This window comes from Cornus florida, unplaced genomic scaffold, assembly GCF_030987335.1.
Source record: "Cornus florida cultivar Cherokee Brave unplaced genomic scaffold, ASM3098733v1 CherokeeBrave_3.0.0_Hap2_Chr09, whole genome shotgun sequence".
Lineage (NCBI taxonomy): Eukaryota > Viridiplantae > Streptophyta > Magnoliopsida > Cornales > Cornaceae > Cornus > Cornus florida.
Window position 1 is genome coordinate 78,002,473 of NW_026775579.1, and position 25,764 is coordinate 78,028,236.

Sequence of the window (25,764 nt, forward strand, 5' to 3'; positions counted from 1 at the left end):
TTTTGTGCACAAAAAAATATTAGGTTGATCAAGGAATTGATCCTACCATTGAATACCTGCAGATTTCTACATTCACCATAAACACAAATAATCATACCATACAATTTAAATGGTATGAACCGTATGATTATGATATAAACATATAGATCAGTCTAGTCTCGTCATATAAGAAAAGGAAAATTAGATGAAAGTAGGTAATTCTAGTTACATGCAACATGTTGCAGTTATCAGAGTTTTCCAACATCATAAAGTTAGCTTGGAGACCATAGATCACTATTCAGAGGTAATTAAACTGAATTTTCTACCTGTAGAGGGCACCATTAGCACCTAGAAGCATCAGATTAATTACCCTTATCATTAAGGTGACGAAGAACATCTAAACTAAGCAAACATTGAACAACTTCTGGCATTTTTAGGCGAGATGTTAAGCTCAACCCTTGCACACAGCGGATCCCCAGCTTAGTAATTTTGTATCCATCTTTTTGACTGAAATTAGAATCTTTTTCAAGGCTACCGTGCACGACAGAGAACTTCAAGGGGCCAAAGCTAAAGAATAATTTCTTATGTTTCTTCTTCTTCTTCACATATTCAATATTGGCCCAACGGAATACAGGATTTGGACTCATTTGGCCCCTCTCATAGAGTCTTTTGGATATGAGCTCCAAAAGTACCGCGCCAAATGAATAGGCATCGTTTTTATCCAGCCATTTACCTGTTGAAGGGGTTTTTTAAAATAATCATTACAAAATAGAAAAAGATGGTAAGAAACGAAGCTAGTAGATGATGTCATCAGAATTCTATACAGGAAAAGACTGAAAAAATTTATGATCACTATTTGCCAATCTCTTTTGACATCAATTTTTTAAACAAAAAGTTTTACCCTTAAAGAACCAGGTTACTTAACCTTTTGTTTCTATTCTATGTGAGGGTCCACCACTAAATAGATTAGCACCAAACCATTTAAAAGTCAACAAAGAGGGTCCACCACAAAATAGATTAACACCAATCATATTTGAACAACTATTTTAAAAGGCAACAAAAGAGAACATTTAATCAGGCGCACCTGAAGTGCACCTTGGGATTCATGCTTCTAACAAATAGGCGCGCGCCTTTTTAAACCGGCTTCGCCTTAGTACATGCAAGGCGCTGAAGCTGCGCCTTGATGCACCTGACACATCAGGCGCGCACTTGGCGCGACTTTGACAACTATGCATCTACCTCTTGGAAAAGATGGGGTTTGGAGAGAGATGGAGGAAATGGATTGAATGTTGCATATCTAGTGTTCGGTTCTCTACTCGTTAATGGAGCCTCAACAGGATTCTTTGGTAGTTCGAGAGGGTTAAGACGGGGGGATCCGCTATCTCCTTTATTTTTCCTTATTGTAATGGAGGCTTTTAGTAGAATGATGACACGGGCTTCTTGAGAGGCTTTAGGGTGGGTAGGGATGCTGCTAGTTCCAATTTGGTTTCAAGTCATCTCTGGCTTGAAAGTCAATGTTGGAAAAAGTGTGTTAGTGCCAGTTGGAGAGGGTCCTGGTATTTTTACTTTGGCTCATGTTTGGGATGCAGCACTGGTTCTTTACCCATTTAGTATCTGGGTCTGCCTCTTGGGGATTCGTCTAGGAGGGTGGGCAGTTGGGATCTAGTAGATTTGAGAAAAGGTTGACTGGTTGGAAGAAGGGCTGCAAATGAACTGAGCTGTTCATGAAAAGCTCGGGCTTGACTCGTTAAAAGCTCGGTTCGGGTTTGTTCATTAAGTAAACAAGCCGAGTTCGAGCTAAATTTTTAGGCTCGTTTAGTAAACGAGCCGAGCTTGAGCAACACTAAGCTCGGCTCATGAACAAGCTTGTTAACTTAAATGCTCATTTGTATTATTATTTTACATTTAAAAGGTTTAAGCCCATATAAATATAAGTTTGGCTCTAACCCACCTCTATTCATTAATGAGGCCTAAGAATTTAAGTAGCCCATCATCTGAATATGATTTAATCCCAGCCACAAGAATTTAGCACATCACAGCCATTGGTTCTCTAAAGATAAAAATAAACCTAAAACAAAAGTCTACAACGGCACGCATCTTCTTCTTTAGCTCCACGATCCACGCTTCTTCTTCAGCTCCACAATCTCACCGGCAGTCCTCCACATGCTACACAGAGCGCGCTCTCTCCAACGGATCGTAAGGTATAGGAGGCAACATATTTGTAGATGGAGTTACAAAACATTGTAAGGTTTGATTTTATCTGTAGATCGAGTTGATAAACATGCTATTTCTTTTTCTTCTTGTTAGAGATGAAGATCTGTTGAATTTCTTTCTCCTCGGGGATTAAAATCGGATTTCATGGAAGAAATCACAATAATTTCTTGAATCGATAGTTGTTGGGTCACTTGGGTGCGCAACCGAGCTTGAGCCCAAGCTCATCTAATCTCTACCAAGCCGAGCCCGAGCTCGAGCCTGGCCAGCCAAGCCCGACCTAGCCAAGCTCGCCCGAGCACCTCTCTGAAGTTGACAAGCCGAGCCCGAGCAAGCCCAAGCTCGGCACGGCTCGATTCATTTGCAACCCTAGTTGGAAGAAAAAATACCTATCCAATGGGGGGAGGGTTACTCTCTTGAAGAGCACTTTGTCGAGTCTTTCTACGTACTTCCTTTCTATCTTTTAGATTCCATCTTCAATGGCTAAAAGGATTGGGAGGTTGCTGAGAAATTTTTTGTGGGGTGGTAAAGGGGAGGAGTTCAAGTATCATCTCGTGTGGTGGGAGAGGGTTTGCACCCCAATTCGAATAGGAGGCTTGGGTATCAGAAGATTAGTGCCTTTTAATAAGGCCTTATTAGGGAAATGGATTTGTAGGTTTGGAGTTGAGAGGCAAAGAATATGGAGGAGTGTGATTGTGAGCAGACATGGGGAGGCGAGGGGAGGTTGGTACTCCCATGAGGTGAGAATCCCATTTGGGGTTGGGGTTTGGAAGCACATTTGGAAGGGGTGGGACAATATCTCCAACCACATTAGATTTCGTGTCAGAAATGGGAGGGAAGATTTCTCCGAGCACATTAGATTTTGTGCCAGAAATGGGAGGAGGATACGTTTTTGGGATGATATTTGGTGTGGGGATCGCTCACTTGCTATCACTTTTCCTAGATTGCTACTGATACACATGCCATGGTGGTCGACTGCTATCGTCTTGGTAGTGGAAGAATGGTGTGGGATGTATCTCGAGATAGTTTCAGGATTGGGAGTTGGAGGATGTTTTTGGCTTTTTAGAGTTGTTGTATCGTCAGGAGATAGTAGAGGAGATCTCTAATTTTTGCATTTGGACGCCTTCTTCTCAAGGGCGTTTTGAGGTGCGGTCATTCTACTACTGTCTTGTGGATGCTGCTGGACCATCCTTTCCATGAAGGGCCGTTTGGCGAACAAAGGCACCTCTCAAAGTAGCGTTCTTTGCTTGGACATCCGTTTTGGGAAAGATTTTGATTCAGGACAATCTTCAGAGAAGGACAGATTGTGGTCAACTGGTGTTTTATGTGCAAGAATGATGGGGAGACGGTTGATCATCTTTTCTTAGATTGCCCAATGGCTCAAGATTTGTTGGTTTTTGTTTCTGGGTTTGTTTGGGATTCACTGGGCTATGCCACGGCCTACGGTGTCTACCAGAGGCTCTAAGCTCGGGATTCTTGGAGGGTTACTCCTTTATGCGTTTGGTGGTGTTTGTGGCTTGAAAGGAATACAAGATCCTTTGAAGGAAAGGAAAATCATATTGGTCGCTGAAGTTCTCCATTCTTAGCACTCTTTTTTGTTGGGTTCTAGGAAGAAATTGTAAATCCTTGGATGAGCTTGTAGAGTTTTTGGATTTGTTGAGGGTTTAGAGGCCTTATTTGGCCTTCTGTTGTTTTTGAGGGATGGGTTCCCCTTTTGAGCGCTTTTAATGAACTCTTACTTATCCAAAAAAAAAAAAAAAAAAAAGATGACTCCAGCTCATATTTTTATATCCAAGTCCTTAACATATCTGTAGCTTTCCCTAAACACTTGGAACACTTATGATATCTATACATACCATCAAACAAATTCTTTCTTTCTTTTTTTTTCCCCCTCTGATGTTTATTTTTTCACTTTTATTTTATTTATTGTGGACAAGCAAACACATTAAACAAATTCTACTGAACAGAACTTCACCAAATTTCAATAGACAATAGTAATAGCACTGAAAACATTTGAGATAATTGTTTTTCAAGACTTTCTCAAAGGTGGTTTTTCTCCATAGAAATTAAAAAACAAATAAATAAATAGTGGCTACAATCACCATTCAAGGTAGTGTTTAATGGAACAGATTTTTTGAACAAGTACAATTTGTAGGTTCTCACCTTTCTGACGACAAAAATCAATTAATTCCAGACAATATAATATAACATCTAGCACGAATGGAGCTAACACCAGCAATAGTAAAGAGATGAAATTTATCTGATCGGAAGTATGGTAAATTTCTTGTTCATACCAAACAGGAAGGATTCTAAGTTACTCTAGGTGGTGCTTGATGCAATTATTTTTTAAGGAAATATGCAAATCTTCACTTTAAAAGGTGCCTTTCATAAAAAATTCAGTCTCTATTATGACTTAAAATTCTAATCCCTTTTAAAATGAAACATTTCAGAGATATCTCAAAATCCGATATGAAGACACTGAGTTGATAATCTGAAGTCTATAGTTAAGCACCTGACTGGGATTTACTAAAAAGTCCCTTACGTTTTTTTAAAAAGTCCCTTGTGTTGACGAATGACGAGCAGAAGTAGAGATTTGACAAGGTCCAAGAGACTGGAGAGAACAAACGCCCAAAATCAGCGAAAGGGATCCATATAAAAATTATTCCTTTATGAAACAAGCAAAAACCTCAGCTCAAAGAAAATAAATTACTTCAAATATTCCTCAAAATGTTAAAATTTTACAATAGACCAGATTAAAGTTGAGTAAACAATCACGAGATCTCAAAATCCAGATCAGAATTAATAAATTAGACAACGAAAACATAAAGGACAAACTACCAGGACAAATATAGCATGATGCTTTCAAAGTTAGGTTTGACAAGTTTTGGAAGCACAAGGAAAGGGCTACAACCCCAATGCAATTAAGCAAGCCTTTTATATATATATTTTTTCCTTTGTAGTTTTCTGTTATTTAATTGTTCTGCTTTAAGTTTAATGTTTATTAAGACTCTAGAGGTGGACTGGCCCAAAGCCAGACTCATTGACATAATAAATGGGCACAGATTCGGCAGACTGATTTAAATTTTACAAAATGATAGAGCCTAGGTAGGCTCTTTGGGCCTCAATAAAAAATTTGGTTGCAAAAGCCCTAGCTTGATGCAACCAAAAAGGCCTATCCTAATATGTCATTTCAACTTCTATAAGATAATATATATATGTGTGTGTGTGTGCATGCGCGCGCACTTATATTACATCATTTGAAGGTTAATCTATCATAAAAAATTGTACAGTTAGAAGACAATTATAATTAATTTAAGTAATAACTATTTTCCAAATGAGAGGTTCTCGCTTTATTAGATTTAAACATCCTAATGTGTGTGTGTGTATATATATATATTTTAATAAGTGTATATAAATTCTATATGGAAGGAAAGGAGAAATCTTATATATCTTTTACGATTACACCCTCAATTCAAAAGCACGCAAAACAGTAAAGAATAATGATGTCACTTTACAGCATATACAATACTTATCTTTCCCTCCCCTCATCTCTATCTCTCCAGCTTGGGCTAGGAGAGAGGCCTCATCCTTCCAACCTCTCTCTCCAACTTTCTCTTACAATAAACAATTGAGACTTGCTCCATCCTTCCTCTCTTCCCACCACCCCTCTCCCTTCTGTCCTACCAATTGAAGATTAGCTTTTAAAAGTGTATGATTTAGTGTTCACAATTTCCAGTTGATTTGATATATGGATTTGCTTTTGATACATTTTATTGGATAAGTCAGGAGATTTGCATCAAACTCTTTGAACATTTATCTGTGGGGTTCAGAATTGAGTTGGAGCATGGTATTAACATCCTCGCCTAAACCTAGCCCAAATCTGATTAAATATATGGGTCAGACCAGGTTCCCGTGCATGGGATTTAAGGAACTAAAAATTATTTTCCAAACTAATTTCTTACCCTCCCATTACATCATCATCAATATCAATTTTTCTAACATCAATAAAGAAACTAAAAAAATGCAGAGATCTCTTAGAAGTTTTAAAAACAAATTAAAACAACTCAGATCACAGACAAAGATCAGCAAGTATCTCCTGCACAGACAACAGCAGGTGGTATCTCCATTAGTTCAGGGGATGAGTCCAGCTTATGGGCAACTACACAAGTTGGTCCACATGTTTCCAAATAAAAAAAATGGTCCACGATGGAGAAGCAAAAATGGGTTATGGCAAATGATATTACCAACAAACCAGGTATGTCGTCTTTCTCGAATTCTTGGAGCACTCTTTCTGCTCATTCTTCTGCTTCAACTCCTTGTGGGGTGTTGAGGATGTTTGCGGGGATGGATAACGGTGGTGGGTCTGATTCACGGAGGCTCACCTATTCTGGAGCATGTTACGGAGATTGTCTCGGCCGATACGATTGCGACTGACCCTGAAGGGGTTTTGTGCTCAGGGACTCTAGCTTGTTCTGCAGATGGGTTGTCTACCAGATTGGAGGATAGAGATGATGTTACAATTTGTGTGGGCTGGGATGTGCAGTTCCAGTTGACTAGTGAGGCTGCATCAATGCTGGTGAATAAGTTTCGGCTTCAGATTGCTTTGAATGGGATGAATTGTGATTCGATTGGGGAACTGGATGCTGTTTGTGATGATTCTGAAGGTGAGTTTGGCACTCCTCTTGCTGGCAGCTGTTCATCTATTGTTGCCATTGACGATTGGGAAGGGAGGTCATGTGCATTGATCGATGGGGATTGTTCCTTGGGAGGGCTGTGAGTTTTTGGCTGAGGAGTTTTACGTTCCTTTGGCAGTGATGAATGCTGAGGGAGTGAGGGATGAATGCGTTGATGTTGCGGGAGGGGAAGGGGGGACTGAAGGGGATTGGAATGAGGATGAAGTTGGGGCTGTAGGCAACCTTCTTGGAGTAACTTTTGATGGTGATCCTGTTCAGGCGGAAGGAATGTTCAATGATATTGATATGAACCAGCATGTTGGGGGGGGGGGGGGGGGGGGGGAGAGGGGGGTGGTGGTGGTGGGGTGGGGAAGGGAAGGACTCCATCTGGGAAAGGGGAGAGGAAGGTTAGGAGTTTAATATTGTATGTCAACTGTGAAGGGAAGAGTGTGGGGGTCAAGGGAGAGGGGAGGGATGAGGAGGAGGAAGGAGAACTCATTGGTATACTCGTGAAGTTACACATTATTTCACGGAATGTCCATGTTCTCAATGACCCGGAGAAAAGGAAGGTGGTGAAATTGGCAGTTTGCAAATGGGGTGTTCATGTGGTGTGTTTGTAGGAAATGAAATTTGGGTCGGTTTCAGATAAGGTGGATAGAAGTCTTTGTGTGTGTGTTTGGGGGGGTGTTTGTGGATTGGGTGGCGATTGATGCTATGGGGTCCTCAGGGGGCGCATTTTGGTGATGTGGGATAAAAGATGGGTGTCAAAGCTTGACGTGTGGATTGGATTCTTGGTGTCTTGTATGTTTTCTTTGAAGGAGGATGGATTTCGCTCGATCTTTTCAGGTGTTTATGGTCCTAAATCCTAATGAAGATGAGGTACGGTTGTTGTCGTGGGAGGAGCTTCGGGCAATCCGAAGGAGTTGGCCTATTCCATGGTGCATTGGAGGGGACTTTAACGTTATTAGATCCCCCACTGAGAGGTCGACAGGGAGGAGTGGACTTTGGCTATGGAACAGTTTTCGAACTTTATTTGATGATTCTCAGTTGATTGACTTACCATTAGATGCGGCGATGTTCACTTGGTCCAGTGGCAAAGTTTTTCTACGCTTTCTTGGTTGAATAGATTCCTTGTGTCTGGTGATTGGGAAGAGAAGTTTACAGATTTGGTGCAGGCGGCGTTGGCTAAACCAACTTCTGATCATATTCCTTTGGTTCTCGATTGTGTCTCCAAAACGAAGCTCTCTTTTTAGATTCGAGAATATGTGGCTTCGAGTAGAGGGTTTGTTCTTGGTGGGGCGGTTATGACGTGATTGGCACCCCAACCTTTATCCTTACGGGAAAATTGCGTCGATTGAAGGAATACACTAAAAGGCGGAATAAGGAAGAGTTTGGGACCCTGGAATGGAGAGAGAATCGAGCATTTACAGAGATTGCTGATATTGAGGGAGGTGTTGGATGGGGTTATATCGGATTCTCAAAATGCTTTTGTGGGAGGTCGCCAAATTCTTAATTCAGTTCTTATTGCTGGAGAATGCGTGGACTCTAGGCGGTGTAGTGGGGTTTCGGGGGTGCGGGTGCTTTGCAAGCTGGACATTGTAAAGGCCTATGTTTCTTGGAGCTTTCTTCTTTATCTGTTGGAAAGGATGGATTTCTGTTGGAAAGGATGTAAGAGAAGGAGAAGTTGGATTATGTTTTGCATTTCAAGTGTTCAATTCTCGGTCTTTGTGAATAGAGCTCCGACGGATTTCTTTTGCAGTTCGAGGGGTTTGAGGAATAGAGATTTGCTCTCCTCTATTCCTCATTGTGGTGGAGGCTCTTAGCAGAAGAATGCTGAGGAGGGCAGTGGATGTGGTCCTAAGGGGTTTTTAGGTAGGGAGAGACGCTCTTAGTCAGTTGGAGATTTCTCATTTGATGTTTGCTAATGATACTATGGTTTTTTGTGATGCGGATGTTTCTAAAATGAGATATTTGAGATGCGTTCTAATATGGTTTCAAGTTGTTTCCGGATTGAAGATTAATGTGGGAAAAAATGTTTTGGTTCCAGTGTTTTGGTTCCAGTTGGGGAGTATCTGATATTTCTGTTCTTGCTGATTAACTTAGGTTGTTGCATTGGCTCTTTCCCTATCTCTTATTTGGGGCTTCCTCTCGAGACGCCGTCGAGGAGAACGGGTTTTTGGGATCTAATGGTGGAGAGGTTTAAGATAAGGTTGGCAGGTTGGAAGAAGCAGTATTAGTTGAAAGATGAAGAGTGACTTTGATGAAAAGCACTTTATCGAGCCTTCCTACTTATTTCCTTTATATCTTTCATATTCCTTCTTCTGGGAGAAAGTGTGCACTCCGATTCGAAGAGGAGGCTTGGGAATTTGCAGGTTGGAAATGTTTAACAAAGCTCTGCTAGGGAAATGGCTATGGAGATTTGGGTGTGAAAGGTCCGTGCTGTGGAGGCGTGTTATTGCTTGTAGGTTTGGGGAAGAGGAGGTTGGGTGTCCAGAGGTGTGAATGCTTCAGCAGTTATGGGGTCATGGAAAGGTATTAGGAGGGGGTGGGACGAATTTTCTAAGCGGATACGGTTTCGAGTTAGGGATCGTCATTATGTGAGTTTTGGACGGATGTTTGGTGTGGGGATGGGGCATTCGATTGTAGGTTTCTTAGACTTTATAGGTTGGTTGAGGAGAAGTATGCGGTGGTGGCAGATTACTTTAGGTTAGAGAATGGGAGAGCTTGTTGGGATGTGAGATTTCGTAGAAATTTTAATGATTGGGAGGTGTTGGAGTTTACCAAATTAATGGGATTAATTTATAGTCAAGTGGTGGAGGGGGAAGGAAGGGATGAGATGGTGTGGATGGGGGATACTAGAGGGGTGTTTAAGGTGAGGCTGTTCTATAAAAGTCTTACAAATTTGATAAGCAACGGGTTTCCTTGGAAGGCTGTATGGAGGACTTCAGCTTCACTAAAGTGACTTTTTTCACGTGGATAGTGGTGCTTGGCAGCATTCTCACTTTGGATAATCTCAGTAAAAGACGACAAATAACAGTTAATTGGTGTTGCATGAGTAAGAAGTCGGGTGAGTCGGTTAATCATCTCTTGCTGCATTGTAGAGTGGCAGCGGATGTTTGGAGTTTGGTTCTGAATATCTTTGGGGTGGAATAGGTAGTGTCAAGTAACATGATGGATATGTAAGATGCTTGGAGAGGGAGACGAGTGGAAAGTCGGGTTAGGAAGGCATGGAGGGTTGCACCTCTTTGTATATGGTGGGGGTTGTGGCATGAGAGGAATAGGAGATCTTTCGAAGGACATGAGTCGCCGGTGTGGCGAATATTTTGTATTCTCTTTATTCTTGGGTTAATGGGAAAAATTGCCCATCTGTAGATAGTTTTTTGGATTTTGTTGACAACTTATCGTTGTAATGACACTGTTTGCGTTTTTTGTTTGTTTTGTGAAGGGTTCGCTCCCCTCTGAGCGCGTTTGCTAATATACTTTTACTTATCAAAAACAAAAATATTCCTTCTTCTGTGTCAGAGAGGAAAGAGAGATTACAGAGGAACATTCTTTGTGGTGGGGGGAGGACAAATTTTATTTGGTTAATTGGGAGCAAGTGTGTCGATTAACTAGGAATTGTGGGTTGGGTATCAGAAAATTGGCGCTATTTAATAAGGCCCTTTTGGGGAAGTGGTTATGGAGGTTTGGTTTGGAGAGGCACAGACTGTGGAGGAGGGTGATTGTGAGTAGATTCGGGGAGAACATAGGTGGCTGGTGTTTGCTGGAGGTGAGACGTCCTAGTGGAGTTGGTGTGTGGAAATTCATCAGAAATGGATGGGATGAATTTTCTAAGCATACCAGATTCTGAATTAAAAATGGTACCATAATTCGTTTTTGAGAGGATGTTTGGTGTGGGGAACTATCTCTTGCTCTCTCCTATCCCAGACTCTTCAGGATTGCCACGGACAGACACACCTTGGTGAGTGACTGCTATCGTCTTGATGTGTGGAAATTCATCAAAAAGGGATGGGAGGAATTTTCCAAGCACATCAGGTTCCGAGTAAGAAATGGTAGCATAATTCGGTTTTGGGAGGATGTTTGGTGTGGGGAACTGTCTCTTGCTCTCTCCTATCCCATACTCTTCAGGATTGCCAAGATAGACACGCCTTGGTGAGTGACTGCTATCGCCTTGATAGTGGTAGGTAGATCATCCTGGGATGTTCGTTTTTTGAGACATTTTCAAGATTGGGAGATTGAGGGAAGTAGTTGGTTTTCTGGAGTTGTTGTATCATCAAGAGATTGTTAGTGGAGTCCTTGATTCTATGGTATGGGTCCCCTCTTCTAGGGGTCATTTTGAGGTTTGCTCATACTTTAGATGTCTTACGATTTCTCTAGGAGATGCATTCCCGTGGAAGACTATTTGGCGTTCTAAGACCCCCCTCAAAGTGGTCTTCTTTGTTTGGACGTTTGTGTGGGAAAAGAATTTTTTTTTTTGATAAGTAGAATGTATTAGAAAGCGTTCAAAAGAGGAATGCGTCCAAGAGTTATATACAAAGAAGAGAAGAAGCTACGAACTCAGAGAACCCAAAAAGTCCACAATCTCCTCAATAGATGAATGATTTCTCCCCCAACCCCAACAAAAAAGAGTACAAAAAATAGAGAATTTCAACTCCCCAATGGAGGACTCCTTCCTGTCGAAAGATCTTCTATTCTGCTCTTTCCAAAAGCTCCACCAAACACAAAAGGGAGTCCCCCTCAAAAAAACTTTAGCATGCGCCCCCACCCATTGTCCCCTCCAAATGTCCATCAACTCCCTATAGGTACAGGCATGGCCCATTGACACCAAACAGACCAAAAATAAGGCTCCAACAATCATGGGCCACAAAACAATGCAGCTGAAGGTGATCCACGGACTTTCCATTAATTATACATAAACAACACCGATTGACAATGATATGTCTTCTCTTCATTAAATTGTCCAAAGTCAGAATCTTACCCCAAGCTGCGGTCCACACAAAAAAAGGCCACCATAAGAGGCGCCTTTGACAATCACACTGTCTTCCACGGGAACGTAGTACCGTGAAACCCAGAAAGACAAACAAAGAAGCACCGGACCTGAAACATCCCTTGTGCAGAAGGCATCCACGTCAAGGAATCCGCAACATTACCCTCCATCTCCTATCTATACAAGAGAGCCAAAAAGCCAGTTGTTTACTCCATTATTTTTGGCCCAATGGAAAGGCGACATGTGGCGAGTTCTAATAGAACTTACCACGCTGGATCGCAACTTTTATGAATTATTATTAGAAGCTATGTAATATTACGTAGTAATTAGACAAGTGGGTCAGTATAATCCTACCATGTGGGGTTTTCTATTTTAAAAGGAAAGAGGTGAGTCCTATTAGGACTTGCCATCTTTAAAGGAAGGGTCCACATTTTCCTATTTGGAATGAAGGAATTATTACATGGAAACACTATACTACATGCAACCTCATACAATTATCCAAAGTCAAGGTTCATCCAACCAATTGTTTTTCACACATGGCGAGTTCTACTGAGCTTACCACGGTGTTGACTACGGTGGATCAGTTCTTTTAAGAGTGGTATTATGGAAGGTTCATGAAAAGATCGTATTTTCAAAGAATCCTAGAAGGAAGGTTGTCAATTATGTCAAGACCAGAGTTGACCAAGAGAACGTGGGGCTGAATTCTCTCCTTCTTTTTAGGAGACTTCGGTAATTGTCCAAGCCAAGTCAACTCTTTTGCTAAAATTTAGCAAGATGTGGGGGTGTTTATCTATTCCTTCTAAATAAATATAAATATATACATATATATATATATCTATGTACATATTTATATGTCAGATTAAACCCACGATGAGGAAGCTGCTAAAATCAAGGAGGTCATGGCACCATGAACTCCAAAGCCCAGAAGGAAAGTCTCAAGATGGAAGTTGCCAAAGTTCAAGGGACATGGGCAACCATATATATTTCTGATATATACATATATATATATATATATATATATTTCCCACGATGAAGAAGTTACTGAAATTCAGGGACCACGACGCCATCAAGCAAGAAGGGAAAGTCTGATTAAGGAAGGTTACTAAAATCTGGAGAACATGGTCAGCAGACGTGGGGGATGATGTATTCATGGATATATATATATTTACATATATATTACCCATGATGAAGAAATCGCTGAAACTTTGGGATCATGATGCCATGAAAGGAAAGTCCAACTGAAAGGAAGTTACCCAAAGATTAAGGAGACATGGTTTGCAGAAGAGAAGGAATGTGGGATGACACATATTTATGGATATATATTTATATATATATTTGTATTATATGCAGCTTATGATGAAGAAGTTGCTAGAAAGAAGGGGCCACAATGTCATGAAACAAAGACCAGAAAGGAAAGTTCAACAGTTACCCAAAGTCGAGGAGAACGTGCTCTGCAAATAACTTCTATATATATGCATGATATATATATATATAGAATTATACAGGGAAAGGGATTTTGTAAAAGGAAAAGACTATAAAGAACGTGGGACACTTGGCTAAATATAAACACTTCAGTTGAAAGTGGTGGTACTTCATATAGTAACTACCACTAACTGAGGAAGTTGTCAAAGGTTATAAATGACAAGGGTTAAATTAGTGGAATCATGGTCTGAAATAAAGGAGAAGACCATGCATGAGGGAGAAGACTAAGGAAGACATGGGACATGTGGCAAGATCCGGACCTTCCAGGTGGAGGTTCTCAACTACTGCCGACTTTCCATCTGGGTAGTTCCAGAACGTGGGTAAAGGCTTGCAAACATGCATTCAACCACCAAGACCACTATTTATCAGTTATAAATCATGGGAGAATATAATTTTACACTTATCAACATTGAGAGAAGGTTAGAAGATCATGGGACACTTGGCAGTCTAAGGAAAGGCCACGTGGAAGCTGCTGAAGCTGCCACATCAAGTTGCTGCATGCATGGAAAACTCTATAGATAGAGCACTTAGAGCTAGTTTGCAAACCCTGTTCAAATCACACAGCAATACAACACTTCAATTTCCTTACATTCATGTCTTTTTACATTTATGTAATGCAATTTCAATATGTTTAATTCAAGTCCCACACTTTTCTTTCTTACTTTCCAGCACTGCACTTTGAAGTCTTGCACTTTCAATACAGCTTTCCTTTCCACTAGCCATAGAGTAATCCAAAAGTCATTTTTCAAGGCAAAAAGAACCTTTTAAAGGTGGTAATTACAGTCCGTCATTCAATCGCCTGATCCATACAATCTCCTACTGGATAGTTGTTCAGATACTCACTTTGGAACAACAGCAGTTCCTGGCACGTCCGACATTCACCCTCCTTTCCGCACTTGGAAAGGACCGCGGTTTCTAGGAGCCGAACACCAGTGACATCATCCAACTCCCAATCCTGAAAGGATCGCCGGAACCGCACATCCCAAGACAACCTACTGCTATCAAGGCGATAGCAGTCAGCAACCATAGCATGTTTGTCAACAGCAATCCTGAACAGCCTTAGGAACAAAAGAGACAATGGCCTATCCTCGCACCAGGTATCCTTCCAAAACCGGACATTCCATCCATCCCAAACTCTGAATCTATCATGATTGGAGAACATATCCCACCCTTTCCCAATGGATCTCCACACCCCCACTCCACCAGCAGATGCAGATCTGACTGTCCTAGCTGACCATCCCCCCCCCCCCCCCCCAAAAGCGACAAGAGATGACCTTCCTCCATAATCTCTGTCTTTCGCTACCAAACTCTAAAGCCACTTGCCAAGAAGAGCATCGTTGAAAGGGACCAACCTCCTAATTCCAAGACCTCCCAACTGAAAGGCCTGCAAACCTGCTCTTACCAGAGGAGATGCTACTTAAACTTCCCCCCCCCCCCCCGGGGCCAAGAAAGTTCCGTTGAAGTGTCTCAAGTCTTCTAACAATAGAGGCGGGAATCCGAAACAGTGAAAAAAAGAACGTTGGAAGGCTTGACAAAACACTCTTTACTAAAGTAACTTTACCACCCTTAAAGAGATATTGCTTTTTCCAACCAGCTAATCTTCTCTCAAATTGCTCAATTACCGGGTCCCAACCGCCCGACCTCCTAGCCAAGTCACCCAATGGCAAACCCAAGTATGAAATGGGGAAACGTCGCGTCTCACACCCTAAAACCGCAGCCAAAGAATCCACCTCCTGAACCTCCCCCACACGGACAAGTACACTCTTTCCCACGTTGATTTTCAAACCAGAAACCGCCTGAAAACAAACCAGGACACATCTCAAGTACCGTAACTGGGACACCTCTACCTCGCAGAAAATAAGAGTGTCATCCACAAAAAGTAGGTGAGAGATCTCCATCTCTTGGACAAAGTCAGGGCCAATCTTAAAGCCCCTAATGAAACCCAAGTCCATATCCCTTCTCATCAACCTACTAAGGGCTTCCATAACAATAATGAACAAGAAAGGGGAGAGGGGATTCCCTTGCCTCAGACCGCGAGAACTGCCGAAAAACCCGACAGAAGACCCATTCACCAAAACCGAAAATCTGACAGAGGAAACACACGTGACAATCCATTTCCTCCATCTCTCACCAAAACCCATCATCTCTAACAGATAAAAGAGGAAATTCCAACAGACATGACCATAAGCTTTCTCAATATCAAGCTTACACAGAACACCAGGAACACCACTACAAAGTCTAGAATCCACACATTCACTGACAATGAGAGTAGAATCCAGGATCTGTCAACCCCCAATGAAAGCATTCTGAGACTCAGAAATGACTCCATCCAAAACCTCCCTCAATCTAAATGCGAGGACTTTAGCGATGAGCTTGTACATACATCCAATCAAACTGATCGGTCTAAAATCCTTGATGTTAGAAGCACCGCCCTTCTTAGGAATAAGGGCAATAAACGTAGCATTCAACGATTTTCCGAACCTCCCCGTAGAATGAAACTCATGAAAAGTGCCCATAACCTCGTGTCTAACCACCTCCCAGCTCTCCAACAGAAATCTCATAGTAAAGCCGTCTGGGCCTGGAGCCTTGTCTCCATTACAACTCTTCAAAGCCTTCAGCACCTCCTCCTCCGAAAAAGGGCTCTCCAACCCTTCCCTATCCTCATTAGAAATTGAGTCAAAGTGAAGACCATCCAGCCGTGGCCTCCATCTAAGAGGCTCAGAATAAAGCCTTTGATAGTAAGAGACAATACTGCTTCGCACCTCCTCCTCCATAGTCAAGACCGTACCATTCACACACATCCGCTCAATATGATTGCCCCTCCGATGAGCATTAATAGTTCTATGAAAAAAATTGGTATTTCAGTCTCCTTCTTTGAGCCACAAAGCCCGAGATTTCTGATGCCACGAGATTTCCTCCAAAACAGCAATTTCAACACATTTTGCCTGACAAGCAGCTCTCCTAATACGTTGAGGCTCGAGGAAAACACCCTCCCCTTCCAACCAATCAAACTCAGCAATATTAGCCAAGGCCCTATTCTTCATCCACTCTAAATTCCCAAACACCTCTTTATTCCACCTTTTGAGTTTATTTTTCAGAAAACGGAGCTTTTATGCTAAAATGAAACTCGACGTACCCACCACCATATCCTCCTCCCACCAAGAATGCATAGTCCCCTGGAAATTCTCCGCACGAAACCATATGTTCTCAAATCTGAAAGGAGTGCAACGAGAGCTCAAGCCCCCACGGTCCAAGACAAAAGGGATATGGTCCGACGTCACCCTAGCCAACACGGCCTGGACAATGTCCCGAAACCTCTCTTCTCAATCACCAGAAATCAAGAACCGATCCAGACAAGAAAGAGTTGGCGCTTCCCTTCCACTGGACCAAGTAAAGGATGCTCCCTCTAAAGGCAGATCAATAAGCTGATGACCATCGATGAAATCTGAGAAATGCATCATGGCCTAAGTCCAAGATCACCTTAAGAGGAGATAAGTTGTGGTCTAAGAAGCACGGACACGGATACGGGACATGGATACGACACGACACGGACACGGCGACACGGCAAATCCAAAAAAATTAGGACACGGACACGGCGAATAGTGTATATATATATATATATGATGTAGTACTTTAAAAATTACCGAGTGTTACTATTTTTCATCAACCTCACAATGGAAAATATATACAAATCATAACTTATAACTAATAAACTATAAAAAAAACAATGTTGCAGAGTTATAAAACCAAATAAAAAACAAGATATTAGAATAATAACTAGTATCATTTAATCATCATTGCAACTTTACTCCAAATACAAAAGCATAGACTGAAAGGACTATTAACATTCATGATTGTTTAACATTCAGGACTGTACTGTTAGCACTTAACATTCACAAAAACCTAAAGGCTAGTCCCAAAAAAGATACAAAAACAAGTCAGTGTACTATCATCTATTCCCATCCATCATTTGACCTAGGACTTTACCATTTACAATACCAAAAGGGTAGTCCAAAAAAAAAAAAAAAAAAGAACATATCAGCATTCATCTATTGTTGTTCATCATCAATTGTCTCATGAATCTCATCATCATTAACACTTCCATCATCGGTAAATAATACCGCCTCTAATTCTGGCTCATCAAGTGAGAGGTTTGCAACCTCAAGCACCCCAACATCACCAAATGAATCAAATGCATCTCCTGCAATATCCCACATCTTAGTTCGTCCTTCATTGTATTGTGGGGTTCTCCTTGACAGAAGACGGAGATTACTATGAATGAAAACCAAATCTTCAGCCCGTTGTGGCGCCATCTTGTTCCTTCTCAATGAGTGAATAAAAGAATAAGTACTCCAATTCCTCTCACAACATGAGGAGGAAGAAGGCTGGACAAGCAACTTCAAAGCTAACTCTTGAAGCAAGGGACCATATGAACCATGTACAACCCACCAACTTTTAGGATCCATGGTATATCTATCACATATAGAATCACTCTCCCCAAATTCCCCCGAGTTTGATGAAAAATTAGCATACTCCAATTGGACTTTTGAACGCTCTTGTGGGTCACTAAAGTATTTTTTAAGGCACCTTGTTCTCTCTCTTGAGACTCTAAATCCTTGTGTGGTGGAACTCGACTTTGGTCTTCACTAAGCCACACATCACTATAGTACCTACAATAAATAAGAGAATGCATTTAATTCATAATTTAATTTCCTTAATTCTAAACTAAGATTAAAACTTCTTTAGCTTACAAATTAATATCTAATGATTTACCTTGGATTTAGGGAATGTGCCAAGCAATGAAGCGGAGTATTGTTCTTGTTCCAACGAGCTACAAGTATCCCATGCACCACTTCATAAAAGGAAGAACTTTCACTTTGTCGCTTTCTTTCATACCTATATATTGCCATCTTCACTTTTTCAATCATTGTATCCCACATATCATAAACTAAGTGAAGACAAGGCTTATCGGTATCACAAGCCCTTAGCATGTCATAAATAGGTGAAGTAAAGGAAAGGATATAATCAATCTTTCCCCACCATTGTTCATCCAACAGCTTCTCTCTCACATAATCGGCCTTTCCTACATCATCCTCCTTATAGCAAGTCCACTTGTCACTTATGACCATTGCTTGGAGACCACCTTTTATAAGTTTAAATCTTTTCATCATCACAATAACAGAAGCAAAGCGTGTCTCTGCAACTGAAAGCAACTTCAAGCTGACAAACTCATTGAAAATAGCTAATCTCATTGAATGGTTCATGATGAAATTCTTTATTATTGTAACCTCATCAGCATAATCAAGAATCCCACCACACTCTGCATATGCAATTTCATTCTTTTCCACATTTTTTGCAGCACAAATATTTTTGAGGGCAAGATTAAGAGTATGGACCACACAAGGTGTCCAAACAATGTGAGGGAATTGCCCTTCAATTAGTTGTCCAGCAGCCTTGCAATTTGGGGCATTGTCTGTAATTACTTGGATCACATTTTGGGGGCCAACCTCATTTATGACTTCCTTCAACAAATTGGAAATGAAAAACTTGTCTTTAATTCCACCGGAACAATCAACAGCTTTCAAAAACATGGGACCTCCTTCTGTCATAGCCATAAAATTAATTAAAGGCCGCCTTTGTGGATCACTCCAACCATCACTTGCAATGCTAACACCCTTTGCCTTCCATGTACTCCTAATTGGTTGCAATAATCTATCAATATTTGCCTTTTCTTTTTGAAGTAGAGTGGTTCTCAATAGATTATAACCCGGAGGCAAATAACCTGACAGAGGATTATTTGCAGCATAGTTGTATGAACTCACATAATACGGGTTTCTTGCTAGATGAAACGGCAATCCTGCGGAATAAAACATCTTAGCAATCTCTGAGTGCAATTGTTCCCGAACCTCATTATTAAATGCCTTCCCAATGGCACCCCCACTTGCCTTTCTTTTCTTTGGTACATAAGCCTCCTAAGTGAGACTAGTAGTACCACCCAATGATGCACTAGACGGCGGCAAAGGAACTTTTTTTGGTTTAGAATTTTTAATTCTCAATTCGGCTTCTTCAATTGCTTTTTGCATTTCTGCAATATTCTGATATGTGACTTTTGGACATATACGAATACCCATACCAGTGTTCTGCAACAAGTGGGCTTTAACTCTTGTATAAGACCCCCTGAATTCGTTATTACAAAAGTGGCATTTGAATAAAAAATTTCCTCCTCCACCACCAATTTTTTCTAATTGTGTGACATAGTTCCAAAGTGGTTTGTTATCATCTTGTTCGAATTGAGGAGTACAACTAGCAACTGATGTAGACAATGACATGTCTAATTCCCTAGACATAAAAAGAAAAGAAAAAAAATCCATACTTACAGCAGTCAGCAAAGAAAGAACAGTCAGCAAAGAAAAAATAAATTCCTATTTGCTACAGATTCATAAGTCATATGCAATAGCTGAAATTAAATCAAAGATGAAATCTAATTCATTTACAGGTCAATAAGTCACGACTCACACAAGCTAAAATTTAAAGCAAGAATAAAGACAACAGAGAAGAAGAAGAAGAAGCAGAAGAAAGAAATTAGGAAAGAAATTAAGGTCTGTAAAAAGGGAAAAATACCAGAAAAGAAGAAGACGGGTTTGTGAACTGGGGTTAGTGGAGGGGGGGGGGGGGGGGGGGGAGGAAAGAGAGAAAAGAAAAAGAAAGAATTTGGGGTTTTGAAAAAGGAAAACAAAAAACAAAAAATAAAAAATAGATGAAGAAGAAAGAAATTGGGGTTAGTGAAAAACGGGGAAAAAAAAAAACAAAGGAGAGAGAAAAGAAAAAGAAAGAAACTGGGGTTTTGAAAAAGGAAAACGAAAAAAAAACAAAAAAAAAAATAGATGAAGAAGAAAGAAAGAATCTGGGTTTGTGAAAAAGGAAAAAGAAAAAAAAAATGAAGAAGAAAGAAAGAAACTAGGGTTTGTGAAGAAAAAGAAAGAAAAGAGGAAGGAGGAGGAAGAAAAGAGAGGAGAGAGAGAGAGAGAGAGAGAGAGAGAGAGAGAGAGACTGACCTAGAGGCTGGAAGGAGTCGCTTTGATCTGCAGCAGGAAGTTGCAGAGCTTCGTCGTCAGTTTGAGAGAGCACAACCCCCGTCCTTTGAATCTGATCTTGTAATAGTGTAATGACTGCCTTAAATATCTATCTCTTTTGTTTAAAATTACATATTAACCTTGAAAGTTTAAAATTATTATGTTCTGACCACATAAGTAAATAACTTTATATATTTGTACTTTAACCCAACTTTCTTTTAAAAATTATCTTTTAAACCCCCAAAAATAAGACACGCGTGTCGGACACACACCCTGGCGTGTCGGACGCGTGTCCGTGCCGTATTCGTGCCGTGTCCAATCCGTGTCCGAAAATTTTAAAAAAATAAAAAATTCCAGACACGCTTTTTGCCGTGTCCGACACGTCGTGCCGTGTCCGACGCGTGTCCGTGTCCGACACGGATTCTTTGCCTATTTCGGAGTGTCCGTGCTTCCTAGGTTGTGGTCAACTGTTGTTGTATGTGCAAGGGAGACGAGGAAACGGTAAATCATCTTCTTTTACATTGTCCAGTGGCTCGGGATTGTTGGGTTTGATGTTTGGTCCGTTTGGAGTTCAGTGGGTTATGCCTAAATCTGCTAGAGGCTTGATTGAGGTCTGGAGAGGCTGTTTAATGGGGGCTCATGTTCGGGATTTCCAGAGGATCACGCCTTTGTGCGTTTGGTGGTGTTTATGGCTTGAATGAAATATGAAATACTTTGAAGGGAAGGAGACTTCTATTGGTGTGCTGAAATTCTCCATTATTAGCTCTATTTTTTGTTGGGCTCTTGGGAGATATTGTAAATCCTTTCATAAGATAGTGGACTGTATTGGCTCTTTGAAAAATTAGAGGCCTTATTTGGTCTTACGTAGCTTTTGAGGGATGTGTTCACCTTTTGAACGCTTCTTTATATACAATCTTACTTATCAAAAAAAAAAAAAAAAAACTATACAAGAGGTTGTGATTGTTGTTTGTTTGTACTTTTGTTGTTTTTTTGGTGACTAGAGAGGTGTCCGCACCCTTTCGGTGAGACTTTTCCCTCAAAATATGTGGAATGCCCTAATGCGATGTGTCAAATTTAATCCATGAAAAATTCCCGTGGGGTTGGCCTCAAGGGAGGAGAATCAAAATCAAGACCTCAACCTTATAGGCCATGTTACCTAGACTTGTTGTTGCTGGCCAGAGTGTCTGTGTCGGCACGAACACGGACACTGGCTCTGGGTTGGACTCCTTATCTTTACTTCGGACACGGCTGATGACAAAAATACACAAACGAGTGTATGGGTTGATGCTTGTCAAGGATTACAAATTTTTTTCATGTTTTTTTTGTTGAATTGGCTTCCATTCGCAATGTTAGGAAGCTTTGTGATTCGAAGATGGCGTCTGGTTGGAAAACAACTTTGAAAGGTTGAAGATGACGGTCTGCCTTTCATGTGCTATCAATGCCCAATTTATTTGTAATTGCCGAGCATGAAAACATACATGTGTTGTGGGTTACAGTTGTAATCCCCTATGTATATATAACATATTTAACCTTGGGTTACCAACTTACGCATAATCTGTAATATATATATATATATATATATATATATATTATAAGTGATATATAGTTTGGCTTTCTGGATGGTGGAGTACAGTTTTACAACATATTAGTTTACAGTTGTAGTACAAATAAAAGGAGTGGATGGTGGAGTACAGCTGTACAACATATTAATTTACCTTTCTTTACTTTTTATTATTTTTTAAGATAAGACGTGACAAATGGAAGTCCTCTCTAACTCCTTTTTATTTAAAATTGTTCATTACTCAATTACAGAGTACTTAAAATAATTTAAATATCTGGCTATTACTTTAAAGACTTACGAGTATTATTATTTAAAGCTATTTTTTTAACAAACTTTTTGCTAAGAAGGACAAAAGCCTTTAATAATAAGCATGTATATAGCTGCATATCCTTTGTCCATGGAGATGTCCAAGTTCTCGTGTCCAACTTTTGGACACTATTTAGTCGAATCCCCAAATCCGACCTCAACACATGCCCGTGTCCGAGTCCAGGTAACATGGCTTATAGGTGTAGTTCTTAACCAACTCTCCCATCCTCTTGCGGTTAGCTTGTGGATGTGTTATAATAAATAAGGGGTTATTGTGTTATTCATCCTCGATTTTAAAATAAGTCATAGGAAAATAATAAAATAAAAAACTAGACAGGGACCTAGATTTTATAGGCAAGCAAATGTTCCCCAAGCATTGGCAATTTGGCATTCACTAATCAAATTCCGGCTTCTCAGATGTACCCTATTGGAAAAGTGATTCAAGCTTTGTGGATGGCATTTATTGAACACTTCGTATGAACATACTCCATGTAAAAGTAACTTACATATGCACAGATTAGTGTCCAGATCTAATGACCTTACATACACATAATTCAAATGGCACTGAGCCTTATGAGACCAAAATTAAATTACCATGGAAATCATGAAAATAAAAAACTGTGAAGCCTCTAGATATACACTACTAATCGTTGACCTTCCAACCCCAAAACTTCTACTAAGCCTCCTTAAAAGATTAATCATAAGCAAAAGCAGAGAGCTAAATAAAAAGAGTAATAGGACAGCCCTAGCAAGTGGCAAGAGTTGCGTTAAATCTTTCCTTGCAAAGAGCATTTGACAAAAAATGGAAGAAGGGATTCTCGTAGCGGCAATATGTTTGATGACTTGATGTCCTCGCTCGTAGTGTGGATCAGTAGATGATAGAGGGTACTCAGGAGTTTGACGTAAAAATCAGCTTGGATACCCTTTAAAAAGGGGAAGAGTAGGCTGAGAATGCAACAAAGTCATTCCTAGTTTTACGGAAGTGAAGAACTCAAGAAATGAAAACAAGACAAAATTACTGCTTTTAAGATAAATATAGAAAGGGAGTAGCAATTTGCATATCTATCTTGTAAGCCAAAGAAATGCCTTAACCAACAACGCTTCTCCTAGTTTCCCTAAGCCAGGTGGGAGGGCCTTCCCTGTCCCCCTAGCCTTACCATCTCCATAATAGGTTGGTTCTTTTGCTCTTGGATTTTGGAAGGGAATAATTTTATTCCCATCGGTCACCTATCCTCTTGGGGTATTAGAATTGATTTCTTAGTGTTGGTGTGTATATGTGCTTGTCACTTAACCTTGTCTGAGATATATATTTTTTTTCCCTTTTCAGTGTGTGACTAGGATCTTTTACTCCATATACTCAAAGGTTGTGATTGGTTAGCCAAGGGTATCCAAATATAGTGCTTGTTGTAGACCTTAAGAGTATAGAGTTAAACTGGATATCTTCTTTCTGGTACAAATTATAACTTGCCCACCGAAAAGATTGGCCTCCTTGCTATGAAAACCTAGATAGAGATTCAAACATAAATGTTCAAATTTCTCAATTCAGCGCCATGGATTCCCTAATAATGAAAAAAGTCGATGATAAATTAACAAGCAAACAGAAAGATTTACTCTTCTATGTGAGTTGATCTTTTCACTTCTCACATCTCTTTTCCCCACAATTCAAATAGCCTTAATAATATGTATTAACCATACAGAATTTCAGAATGACTAGTTGACGTACCTGTAAGAGTAATAGTGGGATCAAAATAACCTTCCAATCCAAGAGTGAAAATATTTGGGATTCTTTGGTTTTTACCAAAAACTCCACCAGTTATAATACCAAAGTCGAATAGTACTGGGTTGTAATCCTGAGTTTCATCATAACATAAAATCATTTTAAACTCTAATAACTTTTTCTCCAGTATACTGAGTATGTGGACACCAAATCTAACCTGATCAAGCATTATATGTGGAGGACCAAAATTGCGAACCAGGTATGGCGGTTCCACACCATGTAAAAACTCAAGCAGACGAGCAAGATCAATTGCCACCTTAACTCTATGGAGCCAGGAAAAGTGATCTAGTAATGCCAAGAAGGAAAAAAACCAGTTTAGTATAAAACAAAATAATCTAAATTAAAGAACTGTGTATTAATTACCAACTATGTTGCTACATCTGATGGGAACTACACTCGGCAGTACGTCCAAATGACGAAGAAAATTTATTACTCAAAAGAAGAATACTTTTGATACTCCAAGAAAAAAATTACAAAAATAAATATTATTTAGTAAGGATAAATTCCAAAAACTAATTTTACCAATTCAACGAGTTAGGACCAGGTTTAAGATTCAACATGTGTTCTGGATACTGGATAGCATGCCAGAGTAGAAAATGTAAATGTTGTCACAGATTACTAATATGACAAACAACATAATCTGTTTGGTGTTGCAATTATTATTTTTACTTTGAATGCGTTCTTTTGCCCTCTATCTATACTGAAAAAATGATGTATGATTAGAAAATTTTAGTTGTAATAGATTAATCAAATGGAGAATGCAGTAATACCTTTAGCAATGAGGTTGTGAACTGTATCCAAAGGTTTTAGGTCATAAACAACACCCAATAGAGTATCTTCACAGCAATATCCCAACAGTTTTGCCAGATTTGGATGATGGCGGACACTTGGCTCCATTAGAAAGATGCATTCCTTCTGGGAAGATGGAAACACACATCATTGAACAATGACAAGAACGACATCTATAACCTTCAAATTTCAAAACTGAGATTTCACACACACTAAATTAACGAAACACACATCATTGAACAATGACATGAACATCTATGACATTCAAATTTCATGTTTGAGATTTCACAAACACCAAAAACAAAGAAAACCCGCATCATAGAACAAGGACAAGAACAACATCTATAACCTTCAAATTTCAAGATTGAGATTTCACAAACACTAAACAAACGAATAGTATAGTTACTACCATCAATTGGGAACGGTGTTCATCCCGGCCAACAGGAAAATCTCCTACATCTTCCCAAATCTTCAGAGTCACATCCTGACCTTGCTGAGTTTTTCCTCGATACACTTTGCCGAATTGGGTTTCTCCAAACAGGTTTGTTCCACTAAAATTATCGGTAAAATCTTTTAACTCCCCAGGGGAGTACTTTCTGAGATTCAACCCTTCGAGGGTATCCATAGAGGACCTAACTTATGCAATTAAAGGAAAAAATTAGATGAAGGTGGAGAAGAAGCGATGGATAGACACAATCAAAGATGATGTATTAGTTATATAATTTAAGAAAATATTTAATTTAAAACATAGCATTAGGGATAGGTTTTCCTTCTCTCTCTAGCTGCTACTCCGTATTAAATTAGATGCTGTTCGCAAAACCCACAGCGAGGGTGGAGGTGTGGTGAACAACAATTGGGCTGGGTCTCTGAAAAACCGGTCCGTTTCAATTTTCATGTCATAAATTGGTTCGATGTGGTCGAATTAA

General features: G+C 40.1%; 1 protein-coding gene across 2 annotated transcripts; it reads right to left on the bottom strand.

Moving 5' to 3' along the window:
• LOC132274502 (probable serine/threonine-protein kinase PBL10) lies at positions 1-25,764 on the bottom strand. Of its 2 annotated transcripts, XM_059775777.1 has the most exons (6): positions 25,248-25,764; positions 24,820-24,964; positions 24,207-24,334; positions 23,996-24,122; positions 4,733-4,801; positions 1-712 (listed from the first exon to the last, which is right to left on the bottom strand). In XM_059775777.1, the coding sequence occupies exons 1-6, from the start codon at positions 25,461-25,463 to the stop codon at positions 342-344; spliced, it is 1,056 nt and encodes a 351-aa protein (XP_059631760.1). In that variant the 5' UTR covers positions 25,464-25,764; the 3' UTR covers positions 1-341. The 2 variants fall into 2 exon arrangements, with proteins under 2 accessions (XP_059631760.1, XP_059631761.1); XM_059775778.1 differs by lacking the exon at positions 4,733-4,801 and having other exon boundaries at positions 25,248-25,758.

Excerpts from the sequence above, each read along its gene's own strand:
- LOC132274502 (XM_059775777.1), bottom strand. The coding sequence starts at position 25,463 with ATGGATACCCTCGAAGGGTTGAATCTCAGAAAGTACTCCCCTGGGGAG. Across the intron at positions 24,335-24,819 it reads TCACAACCTCATTGCTAAAG|ATCACTTTTCCTGGCTCCAT; the intron begins GTATTACTGCAT and ends TGGCATTACTAG. Across the intron at positions 713-4,732 it reads AAGGGACTTTTTAAAAAAAC|GTAAATGGCTGGATAAAAAC; the intron begins GTAAGGGACTTT and ends CCCCTTCAACAG.